The sequence below is a fragment of the Coturnix japonica genome, chromosome 3 (assembly GCF_054131305.1).
Source record: "Coturnix japonica strain WE chromosome 3, WE-NBRP24, whole genome shotgun sequence".
Taxonomy (NCBI): domain Eukaryota; kingdom Metazoa; phylum Chordata; class Aves; order Galliformes; family Phasianidae; genus Coturnix; species Coturnix japonica.
The window spans coordinates 78,561,545-78,581,162 of record NC_140665.1 but is presented as its reverse complement, the minus strand read 5'-3'; the positions used below and the strand labels follow the sequence as shown (position 1 = coordinate 78,581,162).

The 19,618-nt window shown below is 35.7% G+C and overlaps 1 protein-coding gene across 8 annotated transcripts in view; it reads left to right on the top strand.

Annotated features, from left to right (window-relative positions):
* The window catches only part of COL19A1 (collagen type XIX alpha 1 chain), a 170,820-nt gene that overhangs the window by 119,810 nt on the left and 31,392 nt on the right, over window positions 1-19,618 (top strand). For all 8 annotated transcript variants that reach the window (XM_085541988.1, XM_085541984.1, XM_015859135.3 and 5 more), the window contains 12 exons: window positions 5,449-5,502; window positions 9,886-9,948; window positions 10,700-10,744; window positions 11,254-11,280; window positions 12,214-12,249; window positions 12,351-12,404; window positions 12,996-13,049; window positions 16,172-16,225; window positions 17,638-17,727; window positions 18,096-18,140; window positions 18,236-18,313; window positions 19,554-19,589. In XM_085541988.1, the coding sequence (XP_085398114.1) occupies window positions 5,449-5,502; window positions 9,886-9,948; window positions 10,700-10,744; window positions 11,254-11,280; window positions 12,214-12,249; window positions 12,351-12,404; window positions 12,996-13,049; window positions 16,172-16,225; window positions 17,638-17,727; window positions 18,096-18,140; window positions 18,236-18,313; window positions 19,554-19,589 (636 nt within the window). The remainder of the gene's footprint in view (window positions 1-5,448; window positions 5,503-9,885; window positions 9,949-10,699; window positions 10,745-11,253; window positions 11,281-12,213; window positions 12,250-12,350; window positions 12,405-12,995; window positions 13,050-16,171; window positions 16,226-17,637; window positions 17,728-18,095; window positions 18,141-18,235; window positions 18,314-19,553; window positions 19,590-19,618) is intronic.

The window sequence follows — 19,618 nt, the reverse complement described above, 5'->3', positions numbered from 1 at the left end:
GTAGACTTTTAAAATCTACTGTTATTCCCTTCAGGTTCAGAATTCATGGATTGCATCCATGTTTCTGATGTTGTTTTTGAGTACTGTTCTACATATAATTTCACTACTAGAAAGCTGAGATATATGTCCCCACATGTCACGCTCCAGTGCACAACAATTTAAGTTGAAAACAAGGAGCCCAAACGGTTTAAGTAGAACAGCAGCTCCCTCTAGTGCTTATTGATTGCTTCCTCCCTTTTAAAAAGCCCAGAGATCTGTTTTAAGCTTCTGTAAAATACACTATTCCTTTCTCCCTCAGAAATATTCTGGCTATTATGAGTATGAAATGAAAATCTCCATACCCTTCAAATGTATTCCATACATTTTCCTACATACATTTTCTTCTAAAATCCTGTGAAACAGATGCTGTCTCTTTCACATACTGTTATTATGCATGGTTCTATATTGAATTCCAAGCAATGATTTTACGAAATAACAACAAAAAATACTCTCTTATGCTGAGAGAGAGAATGCTGAGATGAGATTCTCAGTCCAGCATTTTGATCTCACTGCAGAGCTGAACTGAGTTTTCTTCAGTAGTTGCTAACAAAAATATCTACAGGACTTAGCATCACAGAAGAGGGTATAGCAAACCTTTTTTAAGAAGTGTTTAATTCATCATTTTTCTAGTTACATCACCAATACCTTTATTTTTCTTTCTGTAGTTAAATGTATGGAACACGTCTGAACTTAACATTTATATGCTGTTGGCCTAGTGATGCACTTGCCAAATTCTGTAACTTTCCCTTAGGCTTAGGCAAAGTGCTCTTTTGATGATCAAGGCCTGAGGAATCACTGCTTGCCTTCTGTTCAGAGTTCTGTTAAGGGAAGGTCATTTGTGTTTCTACTAGTGAACTAGGGATTCTATTGTGTTTCTAAACTGCATGGCAACAGGCATTGGTTTGCATATTTTCGTTGTTTGTGGGAGATACTGACAATGAAACTGGATAGTATAGGGCACAACGTGGATTTAGTGAAACCTTTCTAAGGTATGGAGTTTACATTTTTGTTTTACTTCAGTAAGTAGGACAGAAAATGAAATTGTTCTGGTTTCTCCACTAAGGGTTAACTTGATCTCTTCTGTTCCAATTTTCTCTGTCTCTGCTGGAACAGAATAATTTCCATTTCTAAATAGTTCCCCTTGCCGTGGATCATCAAATTGTTTCAAAAATAAAGAACAGCAAGCTAGAATTGTTCTACGTACTTCTACAAGCATAGCAGCATTCTCTGGGGTGAGTCAGAGTAAGATTTCTGCCCAGTGTAACTATTTTGCAGAAGAGAAGTACCATCAATATTATTATTTAAAGCCATGAAGCATATGATTTGGCCAAGTGTCATCTTGTCTAAGAAGCTGTATGTGGCAGAGAGCACACAAATAAATGTTGAGTCACCTAAATCATAGGTTAACACACTGCAATCAAGATTATTCATTCTCTTATATCTCTGCTGTTTTCTATCGAAATGTTCAAAGTTATTGTTTGCAAACAGAATGAATATACTTTACTTTCCCTGTGTTCCCAGAAGTTTCTTTAACTAGGGATCTGAAGCATCAAATTCTTTATATCAAGAATTGGTTCACCAGGGTTCGTCAGCTTCCTTTGCAAGGGGCTGAACTTTGTGTCTTTATCAATGAAATCATTCTTTACAGATTACCATGAAGTCTCCTTAAGGTCTTAAATTGAAATAAGGTTCATTTTTTGTCTGTGTTTCATACAAGGCAGGGGAGAAGTTCACAGCCTACTTGAGTTCCTCCATTTAATTCCATACAGTTTTGTTCCCTCTTATTCAATATGTATGTCAGTGCCACCAGCGCAGTTATCTTAAGTAGCCAGCAGTTTGCGTTGAAAATCTCATTTCCTCTGCCTCAGGAAATACTGTCATTCTACCAATATTTTGCAATTGAATGAATGTTATCAGTTAATTACAATAAACAGAAAATCAAAGCAATGGTAAGTGAAAATTGTCAGTAGCATTTTTGGTATTGCTGGACATTCTGCTGCATGTTAGAAAAATAACATAAATGCCTAAAAGGCAGCAGGGGAGTGACTGGCAACAACTGGTCATGTGATTTATTTCTATGCATTTAAGTTTTTAAAATTCATATAAAAATGTAATTTATTTATTTAATTCATTTAATTCATGTAATGTATTCTGTTTTGACAAACAACATAATTCATTTTGCTCTTCGGAATAATTTTTCAGTGCTACATAACTACAGTGAGCAGTTCTGTGTTTTTTACATTATAGTAATCAGCAAATGGTATTTTATTTTCAAGACTAGGTGTAGACCTGAAATAATTGCATAAACTGATTACACCGAGTCACTTTCAGTGCTGCATTCTCATAAATGGCCTGTTCTTGAGGTACAACCACTGCAATTCACTTGCTACATGGACAGTGAGAATGGGTACAGTTCTCAGCAATCACAGAGTGCAAACAAAGTACAGAAGTTAAGGGAAGAAAGTACATTTTAAACCAACGTAATTTCAGTTTGTTTCTACCTTGACAATGGAAATTACTTCTGAAACCTTCTTATAATTTTCATAAATAATTAGGATGTATTTTCAGTTCTTATCTGTATGCGTGTATTCCCTGTGTGCTTCAGTTACCTCAAGTGCTCAACATAATAAACAACATTAAAAAAAAAAAAAAAAAAAGATAAAAAAATAAGGAAGCCCTGCTCAAGTGAGCTTCTCATTGGTATTTCCATAGGAGCAAGCTTGAAAAACATCCAAAGTGGCAGATGTGCAAAATTCTCATTCAAAAGGCAGAAGTTTCATGCACAGTAGTTCTTCAGCCTGTGTTAATTTTCTTGCTTATTCACTTGCAAACCAGTTGTATAGTCACCTATAGAGACTTCAAGAGTGGCTTATGCAGCTAGATTACTAGAGTGAAATGGGAAGGAATGGAAGACAGAAGCTAGAGTTTAGGAGGACTCCCTTGAGTGAAAGTATTTTCTGTTGCTGTAGAAAAAAAATGATTCTTTTTGTTCATTTTATTATGGAAAGACTGATGGAATTATTAAATCTACATCAATGTTTGGAAATGGAAAAACAAAGAGAGGTGGTTTACCTCTGGCTAACGCAAAGCCTGTGACATTGTCAAGAATGCAACCCAAATATACTTCGAGGTCCTCCCAGGTGCCTCAGTCACAAGATAGTTCTGGGGCATCATGAGGTTTTGTCATTTTCTCAAAACAGCGACATATCAAAAGGGTTCCTAATTTGTCAAAAATTATTTATATGATGTATATTTAGTATCTGAGAGGTCAGAGTTGGTGGCAGATAGAGCATGTGATCCTTTTTCTGTTTTATTATTGCAGCAGACTTGTTTTTACTGTTTTTCCACTGGAGGGGAGGGAGAGGGGAGGGGAAGTGAAGGAGACAACTTGGTGGCAAATGACAAGGACTGATAAATTCTGATTTTTTGACCATTTGCCACATTAGAGAGTCCCTGTTAAAACCTTGTGGTGTTGAGGTGGAGACATAGAATAATTATAGAGTGCCGTTGTGGTTCAGTCCCAGTTTGGGTCTGTCATCTTTAATATTCATATCAGAGCATAAATTCTCCAATTAATTGTAGAAATCAGCATTGAGAGAACATCTCAGTCAGAATATCATGACAATACTTATATTGTTTTTCATTGTAAATCTAAAGTGACAGCTCACTTCCAAAATAAAATGAATTTTAAAATGATGGGTTTGTGTCTCTTCCAGTGACAGTGAACAAAGATGGAGAGACACCGTAAGGTTTTGTGTGGTATATACAGTAGAAGTAGTAAATACACCGTTATTACTACTCAGCAGTAAAACTGTCAGCAATATTTGCACAGATTAATTCTTAGCAGATCAATATTTTCCTCGGATCTCTACGTGAAGTCAGCGGACACTTTCTCAATTTTTCCAGAAATTCATTGGAGTCCTGGTCCTGTGCTGCTGTGAGTTTGGCAGAGGTTCTTGTACAGGAAGTCTCACCAATAGTATTTTCATCTTGACAAATTGCTGTCATGGGTGAGATGTAATTTGACTTCTGACTTTTTCTAAGAATTTTACAGAGCATCTAGCTTGAAAATAGGAGAAAATGTCAATAGATTTTTATTCTGTTTCCTATTATGATGTGTTCCGGAGTACTTCTGTAGCATATGCAATGTGTGTGTAACAGCAAGGCTTATAGAACAATTAACAAGGACCTTATAGAAGTATAAATCTGTGATTAAATTCTCTGACTAATCTCTAATGTCTGACATAGAGCCTTACTGATAAGCAGACTCTATTGTCTTAAGGAACAACCCTTCCCAAAACTGAACAGAGTTCAGCTTCATAAAGTAATCTTTAGGGAACATCTACGCCAGCTACATTCTTCCTACTAACACAAAAGCTGCAGGTTCCTTTAAATTGTCTCTAATTATAACACAACAGAACAAGCTTTGCCTTTGTGCCTTGTCTCAGTCAAATGCTGTTCATTCAGACCAGATGACTGGAACAGGTATTTTTATCTCATTAATGCAGTCAGATGTTTCTTACAGCATCATGAGTGGCTATAGTTCATATTAAATGATATTTAAATCACAGCTTTAAGAGAGATAATTTTCTGATTCTTAAATTTTCAGTTTTACTTCATGAGATTTTTACTCAACTTTTTGCGTTCTGTCCTGATTCACAAGACCTGAAAATCTTATTGAGGGCCTGGTTTGTGGCAGAATACATGTAATATATATATATTTAAAAATTTATGTATATATACATATATCTCCAACCTAAGCCTGCATTAGATTAGGAGCATGTTCTCCTTTTTTTGAAATTCTAGGTGAAAGTTGTCTATGTCTAAACTCACAGAGCCAATAAAACTAGAAAATCTCAGAAAATTCTGTCATTTCTCAATTTCCCTTTCAGTACTCAGAGTACAAAAATCTGACTAGTTAGTCACACCTGGAGCTGCTTCCACATCAAAATTTGTGCTTTGAGTTAGTGAAAGGAATCTTTTAAAATGCTGCAGAAGATTCAGTTCATACCAGAAAAGGTTCCTATTAAAACTGATGTGAATGTCATCTCTGCCTTCTCTGACAGATGGATTCACTACAAAATAGTTGCCAGTTTTCAAAACTCAAGGATTTTGAAACTGATTATGCCTCTCATTGTGCCTGGGAAAATAACTAGGTAGATAGATATGTAGATAGATAGATAGATAGATAGATAGATATGTAGATAGATAGATAGATAGATAGATAGATAGACAGACAGACAGACAGACAGACAAAAAAGATATAATGAGTTTACAGAAAATGATTTATTGTGGAAGCAAATAAAAATCTAAATCCCTTTACAGGAACAGGGCTCCTCAAGTACAAATAGGTAAAGATAACATTAGTTAAATTAAAATGATCTTCTGATAAATGTTTTTTCCTTTCAGGGTCCTTCTGGACTAGAAGAAATTCTGGATTCATTGAACAAGCATCATAATGAGGTAAGGAAATTTGAGTTGTCTGTGTCTGTGTGCTTAATGGCTAAGAAGCATCTAAGATAGAAGTTACCACAGTTTCAACCTTTGCAAACCACATTCCAGATTCATCTGAAAGGTAGATCCTTCCCTGCTCCCCTTCTGCACCCCTACATAGGCTCAGTCTGCAATCTGTTTGCACACCTACTATATATCTATCCTGCTGCCATACATCTTATTTCCCGCATCTCATACTCCTCTATTTTTGACTGCTGTAACTCAGAAAGGAGGAAGCTGGACCACCCAGCTGTTAGGATAAAGCACCAGCTCCCCAGCTCTAAACATAATTGCTCAAAGTCATACATGACATTTCTTCTTTCTTTCCTTAACTTGATGTGATCCTAAGAATAGAGAGGAAAGGCGAGAAGGTAATTAAATAAGGACTGCTGGGTATCTGTAAGAGTTACATGTATATATTGTAGACTAATAAGAATATTGTCTTACTTATATGACATTTTACACCTAGAAGCACTTCATAGAAAGTTGTTAAAATAGCATTTGAGCTGCCATTTTCTCCTTTATACTCTTACACAGGTATTTCAGATCATTTATGCAGACGTAGCATCTGCCATTGTAAAGCACTATGATTCACGGATCATGCAAGCTTTCTTAATTACATGCTGAAATTCAGATGCAATTTGTCTGAATAAAAATTCATATTTCGTTCAAAGGCTTATGAAGAGTTATTATAGGAATTGCTTAATACAGAGGCTAATGTATTTTTCCTGATTTATGTCATGCTTATCAAAACTGGAAGATATTCAACTCCTTTAGTGTTAAAATGCATAACTATGAAAACTATGAAAAGTGGGTGAAATCAGGCTACTTTTTTTACATAACATATCCAGACGAGTACAAAAATCTTTTTTCAGGGATGAAAAAAAAAAGATTCTGGAGTGAAATTCATGTCAAATATCTGTTTCATTTTGCTTTTGTCACTGATAGGGTATTTAATCCATTTCAAATCAGTCTATAAATTTAGAGCTTGGATTAAGAATAGAAGTATGATTTTGTTTGCTATCTTGTGTGTTTTTATACCAGGAGACTAAGTTTCTGGATTTGATCTACCATTTCACCTGCATGTGTCTAAGTTTTATTTATTCTTTCTGTTTTTTCACTCGTTTATTTTTCTTTCCAGAGGCAGCTTTCATTGATAACAGTCCTGTTTTCTCTATCAATATCATATTTACTGTAACTCATTCTCTACCTCTGGCCTATTAAATTTTTTTACCCTGAGGGTCCCTTTAAGGTTAATTCTGTATCAGGGAATACAAACCCCAGGGATCTTCAGGAACTTGTGAGCATCTGTCTCCAAGAGTCCCATTTCTTGACATTGCATGACTCTGAGAGTTCCTAAGGTGTCTTATATTTCCTAATTAACAGTCTTCTGGAAAAATGTAGACCAGCTGCTCTGTGTCTGTAAATTAATTGTCTCATAAATTCTGAACTGCTAACCAACATTCCTCTTTCTTCAGCTGTCTAGCTTGAAGATTTTAATGACTCTGTCATGAGCAATTAACTGTTCAACAAGGAAATGCTAAGATTTTGTTTCAGAGGAGAGAGTCAATGGCTTTCTGATTCAAGTAGCAGGTTTTAAATACACAGGCTTTTTATAACTACTTGTTCAGATCTTGCTAGGATCAACTGAAGTCTCCGAAGGAACAGCAAATATGTTTGTCTCTGTACATTTTACAATGGGAACGGGATATTCCCATCAAGGAAGTTGTCAGAGATGCGGCTGCTTTGCCATTGATTTTTAATTTAGGTAGATGTATACAACATTAACTTACCTTTTTTTTTTCTTTTTCCTTTTTTTTTTTTTTTTTTTTTTCCACACTGTTGCACAGTGTGATGGGTGTTGATTTTGTTCAATGCATCTCAAAGGTACCAAGCAATTTTTCATGTTCCAGTATATGATTTCTAGTGTGCTTTGATTGTTAGCAATTATGAGATGATATTTCAGTCAGAGGCTTTTTGAGTTTTCTTACACCACCAGGGAAGTTTTGCCTTCTTGCAACATTTTATGCACATTCTCAAGAATTTCTTGGGCTCTTATTTCTGTTGGTGGAGTTTTTTTAATTGCTTAGATTGTGACCATATTTTTATAGCTATAGTGACTTTAAAACCAGAGTTTCCTGAGAGTGTTAGTACAGCTTCTTTTGTTGATATTTCTAGGAGTCATGACAAACACTGCCAGCAAGAAAGGTGGGAAATGAGAGATGATCTGAAGTCACATCATAAATTAATACCAACTTTACTGTCTTTTTTTCTGAGTATATTATCTGGTTCTTAAGCCTCTTGTATTTCTTCTGATTTCTGTATGGTACCAATGAGTTGCCATGATTGCAGTGTATTTATACAGTTCATTGCAACTAAGCTTTTTCTGGCTTAGTATTAATCAGTGTATCAAGTAAGAAGGCTATTGTCCACGTCTTCACATGTGTAATTTTTTTGTGCTGTATGTATAATGAAAGAGCACTATGAATAGAATCTCTGATTTACAGCAGCAAGTTGTGCTGAATGGCAAACTAAATACATCACTCTTTCTTTAATGAATTTGAGGGGAATCTGCTTAAGATAAGTAGAGGCACTGATCCCTAGTTGGTAGGAGGCAGTGCTGAAGCATTTTTTTCCTCTTCATTCCTCCCTTGTGCCTGTTCTTATTTTCATATCCCTTCTTGTGCTTTTATATCCCTTCTGTTCTTTCACTGTATTTACAGAGATGCTTTGCATGCATTTGACACCTGCATTTTTTCCCTTCATTATGCCAAAAGATGGTTCTGCCCTGCTCTGTACCTAATATTTCTTTGGTGACCTGTGAACGATGATTCATGCTGTTTATATGGTCTCAGGCCTCTGTTATCATCCTTTGCTTGGGCTTTCAAGGTCCGTCTTTGTCATCTTTTTAATTTACATTATATTCAGGTATAAGGTCATTTCAGTCAGCCCTGCTTCTAAACATCTTTGGAAAGGGCGTACAGATCAATTTAATCTGAAATGTTCTCCAGCATATAAAAATGAAACAACAAAGTGAAACAACTGAAACTATATCACAATCTGCTTTGGAAATTTCTCAGAATTACACATTGATTTGTGAGTAATTCATCTTTGTTTTCAAAAGGCTTTTTCTTCAGCATATTTTTCTTGCATTTTATTATAGAGAGTGAATGAGCATAAATATGCAAAGAGCATAGAAGCAGCTTTTTGTTTGAATACCTTTTTTATGTCTCCACATATGCAAAAGAAATGCACAAGTCAGGATAAATCATAACTTACAACCTACTCCTTACATAATGACAGTCACCTAGGTTGTTCAAGGTCCAGCAATAGTCAGCTTCTGCTCACCAGTATTCAGGTTCCCTCAGCATCTACCTCTTCCTCTGGAGCTGGTATTTGTAATCAGTTTAGCAACTGTTACAAACCCTGAACACTATAGAAGATCGTTCAGGACCTTAATGTTTATTAAATAACTGGATTTTATTCAAGTTATGTTCAGCTATATTTCAAAAATGTTAATAAAATGTAAATCTATTTACATTCATTGTAATACTTCCCTTTTTGCAGACACAGAAACCAGAAAGTGGCAAGGGAAATTTCCTAGTATTTCCATTCAGCTCAGTGGCAGATGTTTTAAGGCTTAGATTCCTTCAGTCCAAACCAAAGCTCATTCACTATTTTTGTAGCTTTTTCATTATCATTAAAAGAAAATGTATTCCCTATAGGTAACCTGAAACTAAGCTTTGTAAAAACATAACTCTTTATTTTGTCTTATATTGTGTCTTTACCTTGTACAGGAGAATAAATAGGTGCAGTTCTAAAGTACGTTAGAAACATACAACCTGAACTCCAGTTTCCTTAAATCTGTCTTTTATGAGAAACAGTGTGAAAAGCCTGCTGAACATGTTAATTTCCTCTCTTTCTGTCTCATCGCTGTAATAGAAGTCCATGTTGCTCAGATGAAAAAGATTTGTGTTTTTGTCATAGTTATGTTTGTTGTTCTTTTCAAACATACCTGAGAAAAGAACTATAATAATTAACAAAAAATACATATATTATTTGCACTAATTTAAGAGGAAAAGAATCACAAATTTGCATAGCAATATTAAGCATAGATATTTGCCTCTTATGCTTTTGTGTGTGATCTGCAAATGTGAGTAGAATACGAATGCATGAAAAAGTATGTGTTGCTGTAATACTTTACTGACATTTATTGTATGGGAATTTAGTATTCCTCTCTGGAAGTAAATTAGGACTTCTGTGTTTATGTACTGGTAAATTACATGCAATTGTAATAGTAACAAAGTCCTAAATCAATGTTGACATGTTTTTTGTTATGGTATTTCTTCCCAGAGTGATACCAGACTAATGGGATTACTTGGGACTCCTGGATCTGAAGGCCAAAAAGGAGAAATTGTAAGAATTTTGGATGAAATTTGGAGAAATTCTGAAGCTGCTATTTAACCTATCTCTGTCATCTTTACCATAGCATATTTAATTTATCACAGTGGCCTCTGAGGCATGTCACTCTTTGATTGGTGTAGTCCAATATCCAGCTCGTATAGCATCCTGAAGGTATTGCATGTAAACCTCTGCTCTCTAATCTGCAATAGCCAAAAAGGGAAACTGCAAGAATTATGCATGGCTTCCATAGCCCTGTCTGAGGAGAACTGAACTGAAATGACTTTCCTGCTTGAGGCAAAAGCCTCCAAATAACTCAAAATTCAGCTAATATTTTAATAGTAAATCATGACCATTAAAAGTAATTTCTCTGTAATGATTGAATTTACTATACCAAAAACACTATTAGCTTATAAGAATTACATGGAGGTCAAATTCTGACTGTATAACATTATGTTATCTGTAGGTATTTGTCCTAGATAATCAGTGGAATGATTTTTTGTCAGCTGTCTGCTTTTAAATGTGGAAGAAGGAAAGCACTGTGACTGTCACAGGACTGGGAACAATTCATACTGAGAAGCCTACCAATTTGCTGTAGAATGTAGTTGTTTAAATAAATTTGGAAATGTTCAAATCTCTATTTTCCATGGCAGTAAAAGTTAAGATTTTGTGCCCTACATAAAATAGAGTGCAGATGAAACACAAGGGGAAATTTTCCATTTGTTAGAACATAAAAGATTTTAAATATAATTTACTTTGTTTAAAGGGTCAGAAAGGAGAAATAGGAATGCCAGGTGCAAAGGGTGAAAAGGTAAGTTAATTCATTATTTCTGTGCTTCTGTGCAATGCTACAAAGTGTCTGACTGTATGGATTAAATCTTGGAGAATATACTCAAAGTCAAGAGAAATTTATTTTGGCTTAGGAAAAGATGTCAGCTTCTGAATGCCCCTAGTAATTTTCTCAGGGTCTACACTGAGAAAATATTTACATATTCAAGTAAATTTCACTATTCCAACAGCTCACAACAGTCCTAATTTTGCTATTCAGTGATATCTTTACTTCAATACCATTTTGTTTCAGCTGACGTTTTCTAAGCATTTTTATTGAGAATTTGATGTGTGTAGGTATGCATCTCTCACAGAAAGTATTGCAGTTCATGTATTCATATTTTATATATTTTATATAGGTTAAAAAAAAAAAAAGAGAGAGAGAGAGAGAGAGACAACATTGTTTCAAGAGTTGTTCACCAAAAACAGACACACGTTTGCTGTTTACTGCTTGAAAATAACCCTATATTTTCAATTCCTTTGTTTTCACAGGGAGAAAAGGGATACAAGGGAGATCCAGTGAGTATAACTATGTTTTTATCTGTTTGTGGGAATAATTTACATTTCATGTGTTGTTGTTTTTTTTTTTTGTATGGGGTTCCTATAGCAATTCTTTTATTTGTATACTTCCATTAGATTCAGTGATTTTGTATCGTAACACATTTATCATTTCCTTACACGTGCATCAAATTCAAACCAGTTGAGATCAATTCGAACACTGAGATGTGGCTCAGTACCCAGTTCTTCACCATTTCTATTGAGACAGATGAATTGTCAGTTGTTACTGTCCCTGAACTGAGTTAAAACTACACACTTTTCTGTTCCCTAAAGGTTTTTTCTCTCTCCCGTTCATTTAACAAAATTATATGTGGGCCATAATTTTAATTGTTCCCAGAGTGTAGCATTTAATAGTGGGCACTACTTTTATAGCAATCTTATGTGTTCATAATTTCTTGCTAGTTGGGGGGGTTATTTTAGGAACACTTAGTCTTTAAGTGACTGTTTATATGTGTTGCTTTTTTAAATTAACTATTGTCCTCTCGTGACATTGGGCAGAAGCTTGCTATATTTTTTCTTACACAACTGAAGGTTGCTTAGATACTTGTGATAAACATGTTATAATAACCAAAATAAGGCACACTGTAATAATGCATTGTTTTGGAGATGAATGTTATGTCACAAGTACTGATTTATTTTGAAAGAATAAGCTTTAGACTAGAGAAGATCTCAAGTGAAAACTTCAAGCAGTTGTTCTTGAAAACTCTAGAAAAACATGCAGTCCGAATTTAAATGAAAGAGAAATGTTTTTCAGTTTCCACAAGGCATCAGAAATTCTTTAATTTTATTCCCAATATTTTTTAAGTTTGCAAGTGTGACATTTTAGGGTAGAGAGTTGAATTAATAATCGATCCTAAAGTTTCTGCTTCTTATGGTCATATTTGCTGTTTTCAGGGAGAAACTGGAAAGGAGGGATTAAAAGGAAATAAGGTATTATTTTACAAGTACATACTAAATTCATTTGTAGTGTGCATACCTGGTTCTGGGAGACATAACAATAAAGCTGTTAATTTCTCAAAAAATATTGTTAGGGTGAAACAGGAGACCCTGGACCACCTGGTCTCATCGGAAATCCAGGATCTAAGGTATGTGAAAAGCATTTTTGTAGAATTAACATAGCAACTACAGACATTGTTGTATGCTGTGTATAAATTTCAGTATGTGCTGATAGTACCCAAGCTCCCTAGATCATCAGAAAGCATCACAGGTTATGTAGATGGGGGTCTGCAGACCTGTAGTGATAAAAATGATTCTCTAAGCAAACTCCTTAGACTGGAATGTAAGCATAAATAATAATAAGTATATGCATTATAAGAGGTAAAACAAGTTGTAGCCTTCCCTGAAGAGATAGACATAGATGTGTTTTGATGTGTTTTTTTAATTATATGGCAGGTGTACATTCTCTTCTTGGAAAAGAGCTTATTAGAAAGTGTAGTGCACTGGAAGTCTCCAGAATATAGATAAAATGGGGATTGCAAAGGAGAAATTAAATGGTGACTTGATGCAAACCCTAACAATCCTTTGGATCTCTAAAAGACTTGCCCAGATGGTTTAATGTATAGCGGTGACCTCGGTTTCCATAGCTGTAATAAGTAATTTCAGGAGCCTGTACCTGAAAGTACACATTAACCTCCAATGTGATGACTTTTATCTCAAGTGTGTACAATATCTTACAGGGACTGCAAGGACCTCCAGGACCTATAGGACCCAGGGGAGAGCCAGGAGAAGTTGTATGTATTGTGTAATTTCATCAAACTGTGTAAGTTTGGCATGTGAGCGGTTAGCTAGTGAAACAGTGGCACAGAAGTTACCATAGGTCCTCCTCTCATGACTGGTACCGTAGAAATCAGTTGTCAAAGCATACTGAGGTCTGTGCTGCAGCTTAGTGTTCTGTGATTTACTTATGTTCTTTTTGTCCTCACATTACCGTCTGCATGAGTATGTGAGAATGGTGGTACTATTATTTTTTTAATTCACAGTTAATTAACTCTACAAAAATTGCTCTTGCCTCACAAGATTAGGTGAAAACTGAAAATCTCTGACAAAATGTGAGAAGTATTGTAACCATGAGCTGGAAAGAACAGTGTGTGTGGAGCAAAGTGAGGATAAATAGGGAAAGTAAGGGTACTCCAAGGATTAGAACACAGTGTTCCTTATTCTTTCTGTCTTTATTTTCCTACTATCCTGATTTGATTTATTTCTCGTAAAAAGGGTAAAGATTAATAAGTGGAACAGATTTTTATTTTTTTTTAATGTGGTTACTATCTTAACATTCAGGCCAAATTTATGAGCAAAACTTACTCAGAACCAGACTCATCCTTTACCTAATTCTGTTAAAACGAAGACAATGGGAAGAAATTAACAGAAAACCCATTTACTGAATTACTCTTAAATTACTAAAATACTCCTGTAGAGAGTGGAAAAAAATAATCATATGATTGTCAATTGGTATTGTAAATGAAATGTATAGAGACTTGCTGAGAGTCATAAAATGCTGAAAGCCATTGTATGGCTGCTGTTGGTGAAAAATAGCTCAAATAGGGAACGGTGACAGGTGGCAGATAATGCGTGTGTTTGTATGTGTGTGACTGTCAAAACCTCAGCCTCTAAAACCAGAAAGGTACAGCTTGCTCAATGCAATGGTAGGAGCTGCTTTTAAATTCTGATAGCACCTGTACTAAACAAAAGTGACACAAATGGGTTCTTCAGTTAATAGAGGTGCAGGAGAGACTCACCAGTGTGGAAACTGATCATCAATTGCACACATATACTACTTGGATTGAAACAATCAAGGGGTGAGATTACCAGGAAGAAGTGGTGTCAAAAAAGATTTCCTGAGAAGATTCATGGTGATTCAGAAGATCCCCTGGTGATTCAGGTGGAGACAGTTAGAAAGCTCTGCCTCCATCTGGACTGTCACAAGTTCATGGGATTGGATGGGCTCCATCCTAGGGTGCTGAGGGATTGTTTAGCCTGGAGAAGAGGAGGCTCAGGGGAGACCTCATTGCACTCTACAACTTAAGGAAGGGAGGTTGTGATGAGGAGGGGTTTGGCCTCTTCTCCCAGGCAACAAACAGGACCTGAGGAAATGGCTGCAATTTGTAGCAGAAGAGGTTTAAATTAGACATAAAGATAAACCTTTTTTTCTCAGAGGGTGGTCAGACACTGGAATGGCTGCCCAGGGAAGTGGTGGAGTCACTGTCCCAGTCAGTGTTCAAGAGGCGTCTGCATGAGGAGCTATGAAATATGGTTTAGTGGGTTGTGGCAGCTACAGTAATGGGAAGACAGTTGGACTAGATAATCTTGTAGGTCCTTTCCTACCTTGTGATTCTATGATTCCGTGATAAAAAGATCTGTGCTCAGATGGAAGATCTTGGCTGGAGTAATGGTTCAGGAAGCCTGTGGAGGTCAAGGAGATGCATGGAAGCATTTGTTAAGAAACACCCAGGTAGCTTAGCCACTAAAACTGGTAATGATAGACAATTTGCTGCCCAACAACCTCAGATGAGCAGCATTCTCCTTGATGGAAAGGAAGGTCAAAAACTAATGAAAACTAACGGGCGAACCACTGAGTGAGAGTGTGAAATAATTAAGAGGGATAAAAGCTTTCATCTCAGCTGTACTTAAAGGAATCCCGATATCCAGTTCCACTACAGGCTGTCAAATGATATCAGAAGCAGGATACAGACATTTTGAACCATGAGACCACGTGGCCTATGAAGGGGAATCCTCCAAGAGGAGTATGTACATGTACATGGTCACAATGTCTGCTCCAGAGTCAAATAAATTTAAACTTTCATATATTATTTTAATGATTTGCTGTAAGCAGAATATTTTTCAGTTTTTTGTTTGTTTGTTTCTTTCTTTCTTTTAATTTGAAAGACTGGTTGGAACAAGTAGCTGTCTATATTAAGGACAGAATACAACAGAGAAAATTAGCACAGCTGTTCAGTCCTCGCAGTTGTCATGGACATGTCATCATACTTCATATACAGATGTTTATAAATCTATGTTTTCCACTGTGAAAACAGTAAAAGCAATATATACTCCTGTGTCTTTCTCAGAAAGGTTGTTTTCCATTTACATTTAGACACCACGCTTAGATGTGACTGTTTGATTTCATCAGTTTTTGACATTTACAATGGAAATAAAAATGTTTGATACAATAGTTGGCTGAATAAAATGGAAGAGTTATGACAGAAGTTTTCTGTATCTATTCAAGCATAGTAAGAGAATCAGGTATTGATTTAACCTTCTGGAGTATTTGAATAGTTTCCATTTGTTTTATTTTATCCCATTTCGTTGTGTTTGTAATAAATCTTTGATAAAAGGGCAACAGAAGATACTGATGTTAAAATGTGAAAAGTCACAAGAAGATTTAGAAATTATGAAAGAATGTGCAGGATTAATTTACTGAGGCTTTTAAGAGATAAAATTGCATTATGGACTTCACACAGGAGGTCAAAAAAGACAAGGCTTAAAACTCAAGTTGGTATCTACAACCAGCTCCCTTAACAAAAAGTTTGGTTTCCAAGAGTTGGGAACATTTTGAAATAGAAGTAAAAGAAAAAAAAAAACCTCTGCAGTTCAGTTCTGAAAAGGTCCAGGAAATAATTTTGATTATTAAATATTGATTTAAAGAAAAAAATGATTCATAAATTTTCTTAACGAAGCATTATTTAATTTGTACTCTTTAGCACTATAGGTCAGTACTATGTACGGTAAATAATCTAGTCTAAGTTCATTTTCATCTGTAACTTTAGATTTGAAGAGAATAGGTATAAAAATGTTCGGTTTTATTAACATACACTTAAATATTTTATTATTTTTATTATTATTGTGTTAATTCCAGGGCTTACCAGGAGAGCATGGGTTGCCAGGAATGCCCGGAATTAAAGGAGAAAAGGTATATTCTAGCTGTTCATTATTAAGATTGGTATAATAGAACCTGTTAGACTGTCTTGTGAAGACTGTTTCAATTCATCTGTAGCACATCTGTGCAGCAGCTTTATGAATTGATTTAGAAATGTACAAGCAGCAATTGCTGTCTCCTTTGTTATACTTCAGGCCAGTTTGTCAACCCAATTGCTCTTTAGATTCATAATTTAAGTATTATTTCAAGAGAGGTTAAGTTGGACTCTTACAATAAAAGCGTGCCATGCAAAAATACCAGTTTAAGTTCTGACAATAGAATAGCCTCTCAATGTTGTGCCCTAACGAGGATAATGTCTGAAATCATGCTTCATGGCCAGACTTATTCATCTTGGCAGAGCACTGAGACAGACCTGAGCCAAGTCTGGGATCTCTTTATGGCATTGTATTGTGCTGGGTAGACAGCCTCTTGGTTGGAATGCAGCTACATTAGCAAGAGTTATGTGTGTATATGTTGTATGTTGGGAGGGGGAGAAAAGACACTGTGCAGGCACATTGTGAGCTATGTGATGTGTTAAGAAATTTATCCATCTCGGCATACAGAGAAAATTAATAAAATCACTTAACAGATTCAAGAAAAAAAATGCAAGCTGATGAAAAGGCACGAGGGGAAAATGTATGTGGAATAACAACAAAAAACATACTAATCTTTCAAAATGGCAAGTAGTGGAATCAGAAAGAACCACAGACAATTAATTATGCAGCAGTATGAACAACATCATAAAGGGTCTCAGATTTACATGTGTAAGCAGAAGTTTTAGAGATGTGGAGCGAGTTGTACTGCATGCAGTGAAATGAGAAGTCTGAACAGGAATACAGTGAAGAGGGACAGAGAAAGAGGGAGTGAGTCTGACATTTCTACAATGGAGAAATCATCAGGGCTTAGTGCCAACCTGCATTCTGGGGAGCTGGGACATAAGAAAAGTAGATCAGATAAATTACAAGCACAGAAAAATAAGAAAATGTTGATTACTATTGTGGGTGCTGTGGTCCATGCCTCTTTTTCTGTAACTTCTTGAAGGAAATAGAATTTTGATATAAAAATGAGGCTTTAAATACATTTCCCTTACAACCATATGTAGCATTTTCAGAAGTTCATTGGCAGCTCTGAATAATGCATTAGGAGAACAATGCACAGGATTTTCCTACCTCCTGAAAGCTGAGCTGTTATAGATGCAGGGAGCAGAACCTCTGTGGGATTAAATGTGATAGATTTGATAAATCTATGGTAATGATTTTGATAGCTGCATAGACTCTGTTACTTACAGTTGTAGGTAATGAAATGCAGAGCTATATAAAGCTCTGAATGTTTTCTTTCTCCATTCTTTCTCAAAACACTGTACATTCTAGGATAATTTTGATCCATGGTTCATATTTATCTTGTAGGGTGACCCTGGTGGGATCATGGGACCTCCTGGACACCCAGGTCCAAAAGGTGAGGTGGGGCCTCCTGGACCAAGTCTGCCTGGAAGACCAGTAAGTCTATGATTTGAAAGAGTTTTTATGCCTTTATTACCTTGTAGAGATAACTGTCAATTTTCATTGTGCAGTGAAAGCAACACAATAAGAACAAGTAATTTTCAGATTTATTTCAAACTTGAAATATATATTATAGTATTATTGTAAGTACATTAAAATATATAGTACTGTTAGTGGAAGACCTATAAGTGATCCTAGTGGCATTACTATTAACAAGGAAGGCATATGTAAATCTACCCTAGTTTACTAAAGGCTGACTAGTTTTGGCAATAAAATTCACCCGGTCTCTTTCATTTCAAAACATAATTTGTGTTTTCTTGTTTTTCTTGATGTGATATTTTGGTTGGTTTTTTTTTTTTTCCTAGGGTTCCACTGGTATTCCTGGAAATCCAGGTCCACGAGGACCAAAGGTATAAAAAGTTATTACTGTTTCTGTAAATACAGGATAATGTACAGGTTTGCATTTTCAGACCTGTTTTAACTAGAAGCCTTGTGACCTTCCTAGGGAGAAAGAGGACTGCCTGGTCTACAAGGAGCCCCTGGAGAGATGGGGCCTCCTGGAATAGGCATTCAGGGATCACCAGTAAGTATACCGTGCCCACAATCTCACTGTGCATCACTGAGAAACTGTAACATGAACTCCATTCTGACTCTATTCACAGCTCAGCAATTTTCCCTTTATCCAGACTCACATAGATGTAGTGCTCACTGAAAAGTATAAACTTAGAAAAATGAGAGAATCAATGGCTATTTTACTGAGAAACCAGTAATGATGTTGACACACCTTCAGACTAATTGTATTTGTTCCTAAGCAGCCTTAATTTACAGTTGTCAGTGAAGTGCAGCGTGAGTAGTGGTACAAGAGAAAACGTTTATTCTACGCTGCATCTGATGGCATTTTGAAACCCATGCCAATACTGTAAGAGGGAAATACACAGGGAAAAGATGTGGGAGGCTTTGCATCATCTCTTTCAAATTTTCACACTTGTGATAACTGCTAAATACAAACTTAAATCTACTGTTTATAAACAAGAACCTTACAGTGTCCAGATATAATGTCAGGAAATAGTGAAGTTCTCATTTTGTACAACATTCCTCCTGCATCTGTTTCCAGTTTAAATTCAAACACGAAACAAGTTGGTATCTAGAGAATTAAAATAAAACTAAACTAAGTAAAATTTGTACTATTTCAAGTATTTAGTTTGTTTCTCAGTTTTCTTTCTTTCTAGTGCCTTTAAGTACTATAACATCTACAGTGTCTGCAGATTGTTCAATGAAAAAAAAAATACTCTTAGAGACTGAAGATGTTATTGTGGGGGCTCTACTGTGGTGAATTGGGTGATCTCTCATCAGTCCAGGCCAGTATACTCAAGCAGTATGTTTGACTTTGTTAGCAGGACTGAGAGAGGAAAGGTTTGAGAAAAAAGATTGGAGATTTGTGCTGAAATTTTAATTTAAATATGATTTAAAATAACTCATTCAGATATGTAGTTTCTTTCTCAATTAAAAAAATGATCCATTTATGTTTAAATAATCTACTTATTTGTTACTCAACAGGCTGTTTTCTCATGAATCACTGAAAATGTATTTTACCACAAATCATTCTTACTTGCCAATACTTGCCCTTAAAATCGTACCTCAGCAAAATCATGATCTCTCTTAGTTAAAATTAGATCTGTATTTAAAGCCAAACCTTACAACCAGTGTTTCTTGCAGTGTGAACCGAGACATTATCCAGCACTTAGTATGTTTTTTATTCAATTTTATCTCCCTTGTCCAAAAGGGTAGGTGCTGATTATTTATTACTTGGTGTTTTCTAATAGGGTCCTAAAGGGCCAACCGGATCTACAGGCATCCAGGTAGGATACAAGCTTTCTCTTTAAGATAA